At 36.2% G+C, this 7828-nt stretch overlaps 2 protein-coding genes across 3 annotated transcripts; both read left to right on the top strand.

Moving 5' to 3' along the window:
* The first annotated feature begins 1179 nt into the window (after positions 1 to 1179).
* On the top strand, positions 1180 to 3507 carry LOC115984592 (putative disease resistance RPP13-like protein 1). The gene is made up of 2 exons (XM_031107612.1): positions 1180 to 3363; positions 3491 to 3507. Exons 1-2 carry the CDS (start codon positions 1203 to 1205, stop codon positions 3505 to 3507), a joined length of 2178 nt encoding a protein of 725 aa, XP_030963472.1. The 5' UTR covers positions 1180 to 1202.
* Positions 3506 to 6980, top strand: LOC115987640 (putative disease resistance protein At3g14460). Of its 2 annotated transcripts, none has more exons than XM_031111233.1 (8): positions 3506 to 4835; positions 4964 to 5023; positions 5263 to 5460; positions 5638 to 5673; positions 5849 to 5954; positions 6122 to 6216; positions 6489 to 6556; positions 6651 to 6980. In XM_031111233.1, the coding sequence occupies exon 1, from the start codon at positions 3528 to 3530 to the stop codon at positions 4773 to 4775; it is 1248 nt and encodes a 415-aa protein (XP_030967093.1). In that variant the 5' UTR covers positions 3506 to 3527; the 3' UTR covers positions 4776 to 4835; positions 4964 to 5023; positions 5263 to 5460; positions 5638 to 5673; positions 5849 to 5954; positions 6122 to 6216; positions 6489 to 6556; positions 6651 to 6980. The 2 variants fall into 2 exon arrangements, with proteins under 2 accessions (XP_030967093.1, XP_030967092.1); XM_031111232.1 differs by having other exon boundaries at positions 5127 to 5460.
* Positions 6981 to 7828: the final 848 nt, after the last annotated feature.

The following is a 7828-nucleotide window of genomic DNA, read 5'->3' as shown; positions in this document are numbered from 1 at the left end:
CTAATAATTTCAAAAAATAGTGATATTTGGCTATTTTTGCCGTCTTTCTATTGCACTTCTACTCTAGGTTTTTTTTTTTTTTTTTTGAGTCCTTTTTGCTGTCTGCCGCTTATTTCGCAATGTCAGTGTCACTACGCAAGGAAATTCCAAAGGAATGAATGGAAGGTGGTGGCGTCGTATCTTGTGGGCGGTGGTAATTGGGTTTTAGTTGTAGAGATTTTTTTTTTTTTTTTTTTTTTTTTTTTTTTAAGTCGGCTAAGAAGAAAATAAGACAACACAAAAAGAAAGAAGAAAAAATTAAAAGGAATTCTTCATTGACTTTTAATTTTTATTTATTTATTAAACCGTCTATTGCATAAATGGAATGATAAAAGAAAGATTAATGTGGTCATTCCTCAAAGTTTAAGGTTTTTTAATTTCTTCTTAGTAAAAAAAAATAAAAAAAAGGTTTTATAATTTCAAATTGGACCCAAAGTTGGGAGGGGAATTCTTTTTTCTTTTCCTTTTTTTTTTTAATTAAAAAAAAAAGGTTTTATAATTTCAAATTGGACCCAATGTTGGGAGGGAATTCTTTTTTTTTTTTTTTTTTTTTTTTTTTTTTTAAAAAAAAAAAGGAAAAGAAAACCAAACTATAGGGTACTATATATGTATAATCTCACTTTCATGGATTCGTTAACATTTAACCTTCGATATTCAACTAATTGATGCAAAAAGATTTGAAGCTCAATGACATAATTTGCTCACAAAAATAAAATAAAATAAAAAAGTTGTGGATTCAACATGCAAGTAACAAATTGCCCTTCTAAGTGTTTTATGGGGGTCTAAGTCTGCCACACGACGACTTGGTAGGTTGTCCCCCCTTGATAGTAAAAGAATTGTTCATTTTTGAAATCTGGCTCAAGAACTAATTGTAGAATCCTCAAAAGCTTGACCAATCCATTTGTGCTCCATTGTTCTCAATCACTTCCATATTTTTTCCTTCAATTCTTTCCATCAAAAAAAAAAAAAAAAACCCAATGGCTGACGCTCTAGTTGGAGGAGCATTTCTCTCTGCTTTCCTCCAGGTTTTGTTTGACAGGATGGCTTCTCATGAGGTACTTGAGTTCTTCAGCCAATGGAAGCTTAACAATGAACCGCTGAAGAAGTTGAAGACAACTCTATTATTGATCAATTCAGTCCTCAATGATGCAGAAGAGAAGCAGATGAAAAGCCCAGTTGTCAAAGAATGGGTGAACGAGCTAAAAGATGCTGCCTATAATGCTCAGGACTTGCTGGACGAGATTGCTACTGATGCTGCACTCTACAAGTTAAAAGCCGAAATGGAAATTAGCAAAAATAAGGTACGAAGCTTCAACTTGATTTCTCATAGTTCTTACAATGGAATAGAAGTTAAGTTAGAAGAGATTCTAGGCAGACTAGAATTTCTTGCAAAGCAAAGAGACCTCCTTGATCTCAAAGAAGGTGGTGGTGAGAAATTTTCACAAAAAAGGCCAACAACGTCTTTGGTAGAAGAATCTGGTGTATACGGAAGGGATGGAGATAAGGAGGCCATAATAGAGTTGTTGCTAGAAAATGATGGCAGTGGTAATAACATAAATGTGATTCCCATAGTGGGCATGGGTGGTGTGGGCAAGACCACACTTGCGCAGCTTGTATATAACAACAAGTTGGTGATGGAGAGTTTTGATGTCAGAGCATGGGTTTGTGTTTCACAAGAATTTGATGTGCTTAGGATCACAAAAACTATTCTTGAGGCAGTGACTTCCTCGTCAGGGGATACTGACGACCTAGATCTACTCCAAGTTAGGTTGAACAAGAGTCTTGTGGGAAGGAAATTTCTATTTGTGTTAGATGATATTTGGAATGAGAATTACTTGGATTGGGAGGTCTTACGAACCCCTTTCAAATCTGGGGCACATGGAAGTAAGCTCATCTTAACAACACGTAATGAAAGTGTTGCATCAATTGCAGGCACAGTTCCAACCTACCATCTAAAGCATTTAACGGATGAAGATTGTTGGTTATTATTTGCAAAACATGCATTTGGCAACCGAGAATCTAAAGAACATCCAGAGCTGGAATTAATTGGTAAGAAAATTGTGAACAAGTGCAAAGGCTTGCCTTTAGCTGCAAAAACACTTGGTGGTCTCTTACGCTCGAAGTTGGATTCTAAGGAATGGCTTAGGATATTGGAGAGCAATATATGGAGTTTCTCAGACTGCAAAAGCAATATTCTTCCAGCTCTTATATTGAGCTACCATTATTTACCTTCACATCTAAAGCCATGCTTTGCTTATTGTTCAATATTTCCTAAAAATTACAAATTTAAAAAGGAGGAATTAGTGCTCTTATGGATGGCGGAAGATTTTTTGCCTAAAAGAGAGAATTTAGAAGAAGTAGGTATTGAGTACTTCTATGATCTAGTATCCAGGTCATTCTTTCAGAGGTCAGGTGGTAAGAATTCATGCTATGTTATGCATGACCTTTTGAATGATTTAGCTTTATTTGTCTCTGGAGAATTTTGTTTTAGAATGGAGACAGACAATTCATATGATTTGTCAGAAAAGACTCGGCATTTTTCATATTCTAGATTGAAGTTTGATGCCTATGAAAAATTTGAAGCCTGTCTTGGAGCCAAGGGTTTGCGAAGCTTTCTACCATCAAATTTGTCAGTGCGGTCTGGATGCTTAAGTAAAGAAGTTATTCTTGACTTATTACCAGCACTGAGAAGCTTAAGGGTACTATCTCTATCTGACTACTGGAATTTGACATTTCTACCAGACTCAATTGGTAATTTAAAACATTTACGATATTTAAACCTTTCTCGCACTGCAATCAAAGTATTACCTGATTCAGTGTGTACTTTACACAATTTGCAAACATTATTGTTGGCAAGTTGTCGTTCTCTCACTGAGTTGCCTGCCAACATGGGATGGCTAATTAACTTGCATCATCTTGATATTAGTGGAACAAACTTGATAGAAATGCCACTGCTAATGGATAAATTGAAAAGTCTCCAAACATTAACTTCTTTTATTTTGGGAAAAAAAGGTAGCTCTGGCCTCAAAGAGTTGGGGGAGCTCCGGCAACTTAGGGGAAGCCTTTCAATTTTGAAGTTGGAAAATGTTGTTGATGCTAGAGATGCTTTAGAGGCTAATTTGAGGGATAAGTTGCAAATTAATGAATTGGTGTTAAAGTGGGGTGGGGATACAGATGACTCCAAAAAGAATAGAGATGTACTAGACCAATTGCATCCTCATGTAGACCTGACGAAGCTTACCATTGAAAATTATGGTGGCACAGTTTTTCCAGACTGGTTAGGACATGAAGCCTACAATATTGTATCAATCCAAATTCATAATTGTAAGTATTGCTACAAATTGCCACCGTTTGGGAAACTGCCCTCTCTGAAGAACCTCTCTATTGTGGGATTAGATGGAGTAGTGAATATTGGTAGAGAGTTTTATGGGACTCCAGCTTCTGGGCGCAGGCCATTTGGATCGCTAGAAAATTTGCGCTTTAAAAACATGTCAGAATTGCAAGAGTGGCTTCCTTTCACGGATGACAATGGAGGTGCAATAGCTTTCCCTCGTCTCCAACAGCTTTGTATACAAAACTGTCCTAAACTGAGCATGGGTCTTCCCAATGGCATTTTTTCTTTGAAATCAATTGTGATTGATAAATGCCAGCAGCTTGTCGCTACACTTCCAAGTGCTCCAGCCATCCGTCAAGTGAGGTTACAATATTGTCATAAGGTGGTGTTGAAAGAATTACCACCGCAAGTGTTGAAGCTCAAAATTATCGGATATGACAACTTGGAGTCCTTACCTATGGACAACAACAACAACTGCCTTGAAGAGCTAGATATCTCTGATTGTCCATCTCTCACGTTGCTTCCCAGTAGTGGTATTGCTGATACACTAAAATCACTTGGTGTCAAGAACTGTGGGAAATTACTGTTTCCGATGCACCATCGTTATGCTTCCCTTGAGAGTGTGTGCATAAGAAGTAGTTGCGATTCTCTGGTGTCCTTTCCATTGGATTTATTTCCAAAGATGAATCATCTTGATACCCACGGATGTCATAATCTTCGGTCCCTTTCTGTTTCAAATCAAGGGCCCCTTCAGTATCTTAAATCTCTCAGAAGCTTAGAAATCAGTAACTGTTCCAATTTTGTATCCTTTCCCGAAGAGGGACTGCCTGCACCCAACCTTACCAGGTTCAGTGTTGGTTACTGTAATAATTTGAAGGCACTGCCTGACCAGATGCATACCTTGCTCCCATCCCTTCGGACATTGAGTATTCGGCTTTGTCCAGAACTTGAGTCTTTTCCAGATGGGGGGTTGCCAACCAGTTTAAATGCACTTGAAATCTTTTTTTGTGAAAAACTTATCTCCAGCCGCACAGGGTGGGGTTTGCAAGGACTGTCTTCTCTTAGAAGCTTCTGTATCAGGGGTAGATGTGAAAATGTGGAGTCCTTTCCAGAGAGGGCGCTGCTGCCCTCTTCTCTTACATCCCTTGAAATCTGGAATATTCCCCATTTGAAATCGCTGGACGGCAATGAGCTTCAACATTTCACCACACTTAAAAAATTAGGAATTGGCTGCTGCCCAAATCTGCAGTCCATGCCAGAAGAGGGTCTGCCAAAATCGTTGTCATTTCTAAGTGTCAAGAAATGTCCATTGCTGAAAACTCGGTGCCTTAGGGAGAAAGGGGAAGACTGGCCCAAGATAGCTCATATACCCATCATAAAAATTGATGCAAAAGTGATCTGAATATGATGAGCTTAATTTCTACTGGAACCCAGCTCTTCAATATATCCAACTTCTTCTCAGGTACTCTGCCATATGTCAAACATGTTGCTATTTGTTAACTTAATTTACTATGATCTGGTGGTTCTATTTTTGTTGACCTTAACTATCTACTTCAACTAATGATTTTTTTGCGATATTTGAATCACCAGGAGAAGCAGCGCTAGTGCTTTGTCTGGTCAGTAGAAAGTCGATGAATTCTTTTCCGTAAGGTTGAAGCTCTTTAGTTTAGTACTATTATTATGTTGTTTTGGTTTATAGTACTGTGGAAACCTCTCTCATTTTATATCTACATTTCTTGTGAATCCTTTTCAGGATGTTGAACTATATATACAAAAAGTAACACCCTAGTGAAGAACCTAGTGGAAAAACTTCATTTTGTCTTTCTTTTTTGGCAAAACCCATCCCAACTGTCTTCATCTAACAAGACATGTTGATTGAATATATGCAGCTTTTGACTTAATATCAGAAGAAGGCTCTGGCTGTGTGGACTGAAGTTGGGATATTGTGGCAGGTGCTGTTGAATGAACAGCCCTCAGGCTGCACAAAAACGATTATAGAATGGCCTGTTTTACATACCTTTATTTCTCTGACTACTTAATTGCAGAATCATGGTTTCAGTTTTGCTCTTTGCAATTCTTGGTACTTGGTATGTACCACTTCTACTTAAACTTATACTATTTCTCGATGAAACTCAAAAAGCTTATTCTTCTAATAGATTTTCATAATTTCAAGTGTTCTCAGTTCCCTCTATTACCGGAGGAAGTCCAGTCCTTATGCTTTGTTCACCTTTAACTGGATCTAATACTGTGTTTACTTTGCACAGATTATTTTGTTTGATCATCTATTTGGAGTGCAAAAGGTGGAGTAAACCTACTCATGTCATGAAAAATTCTTGTATCAATATTTAACTTCATTTTCATTTTATCAAACATTTTTTTTTTTTTTTTGTTTTATGGTGAAGGTTGTATAATTCATTTCTCTTTCATCATAATTCTGAAAGGATAAAAGATTTCATATCAACTTAATGTTTTCAGTTGAGACATCTAATAGTCATGAAGGGGAGGCGAATAAGAGATTAATAAATAGTCAAGATCTTGGCAAATTCCATTTGGTGATTCTGATCCTTAGTAGAAATGGGAGGTAATAGAAGCATTTACTATTTTTATTTGTGGGAATGGCACACACAAACATCTTAATTTGTTAGGATTTGCATTATGAGCATACTGGTATCCAATATAGGCATCTCTGCTTCATAATTTAAACTTATTTGGATTAGTAGTAATTTGAATCTACTGAAATTTGAACAGGGTAACACAACATCAATAAGGATTGTGAATCTTATGTTGATCTTCATCCAGCAGCATAGAAGTGAAAATCTAGCACTGAAAACTACATACATCAGGTTTTTTTAAAATTGTTTGCACTCTTCTCCATGTATGCTAAGGCTTCAGTAATAAGAAATCTATTTCACCAATTTCAATTTATCATCTGACAACCGTCAATAAAATTTCTTTTACCATGAGCTTTAGAAATGTTTAGCTGAGCTGAGACAAAATAAGAAGAGACATAAGTGATAACTGCATCGTATAATAATTATATAAGATAGTTAGAGTAACCAAATGAAAGCTAATTTCTCCATACATCTTCATCATGAATATTTTTTTAAATTTGCAGATCTCAGTGTTGGGCTATATCTGAACATTAGTATGCTATTATGATGTCTAATGATCAATCAATTTCAGGTATGATTTTGAAACCTTGATTTAAATTTTTCTGTATTAAACTTGGTCATTGTTTTTGTCCACTCATCTAATTAAATCTCTCTTATATATATAGGACTCATACGTTAGAATTTTGAAAACTATTTCATGACTTGTGCAAATATGGAACCTGTGGACTTAGAAAGAGTAAACAATGTTGGCTGACTAAAGATTTTGTGAGCCTGCCTAGCAAGAGACAGAGGATGTTTTACTTCTGGAACTAAAAATATCCGGGTACATTTGATTCCATCCTCGATGTTATTAGTCGTCCTGAGAACAATACCATCGCTTTTGTCTCTGGAGAATGCTAGTTTAGTAGGGTTCAGTTCTGTTTAATGGTACAACTTTGTAAGACCTTATTAAGGCCTCTGGTGTAATGTTAAGAATTGGGTAGTTTCTTTATTTAGTTAAAGATTCTAAACCAAGAAATTTCATTCTTTCTGGATTAATTTCATTTGGTTGGTTTTGCATCATATATTTGGGTGAGCAACCCAGTTCTGTAACCAAGCCTATATCTTAATTTTGAGATTCTCAGTTTCTAAACAAATAAACTCGTGTTAGAGCAGATAACACAGTTGAGCAATAAAATAGAGTAACACAACTAGTTCAGACTGTTCAGTGGTAGAGCTTTACAGACATAATTGGAACAAAATGAGTGTGATTAATGAAAGAGAAAGTGATCAATGATACCTGCTGATAGATTAGGTATAATTTCCCTTGCCAAGCATTGTAGCTTATCTGGGACCTCTTGGTGTTTCCTTTGAAGGACCAAGGGGTTGGAGGAGGAGTACTTGCCTGAAAGAGAGTTCGATGAAGAGAAGGCCACCAGGAGTAGAATGCAAAAGTAGAATCCTCAATATTTTAACATTTTCCCACTTTTTGCTCTAGAAAATGATTTAGATACCATTTTTTTTTTTTTGCAAAATGCATTCTAAGCCTATAAAGCTCTAAAAAATAGTCTCAGCAGGAATGTCAGGTTTAACCAAATAAGAAAGGAAACAAAATTCAAATAAGGAAATATAATCAATACTAGGACTTATAAAATATTCTAGACCTCATCCAAATTGGAATAGTACAAATAAGATGCAGGCCAAATTGAAAAAGAAAATAAATGATCTTGGTACTCCAATTTTAAAAATTTCGGATTGGTCCCTAAAATTTTGGGTCGGTATTTTAGTCCTTAAATTTGAGGTTGGCTCAATTGATTTTGGTCCCATGACTATGGGGTTGCTTTGATTTTGATCTCTTAAATAT

This window comes from Quercus lobata, chromosome 4 (genome assembly GCF_001633185.2).
Source record: "Quercus lobata isolate SW786 chromosome 4, ValleyOak3.0 Primary Assembly, whole genome shotgun sequence".
In the NCBI taxonomy this organism is placed as follows: domain Eukaryota; kingdom Viridiplantae; phylum Streptophyta; class Magnoliopsida; order Fagales; family Fagaceae; genus Quercus; species Quercus lobata.
This window is presented reverse-complemented; position numbering and strand designations above follow the sequence as displayed.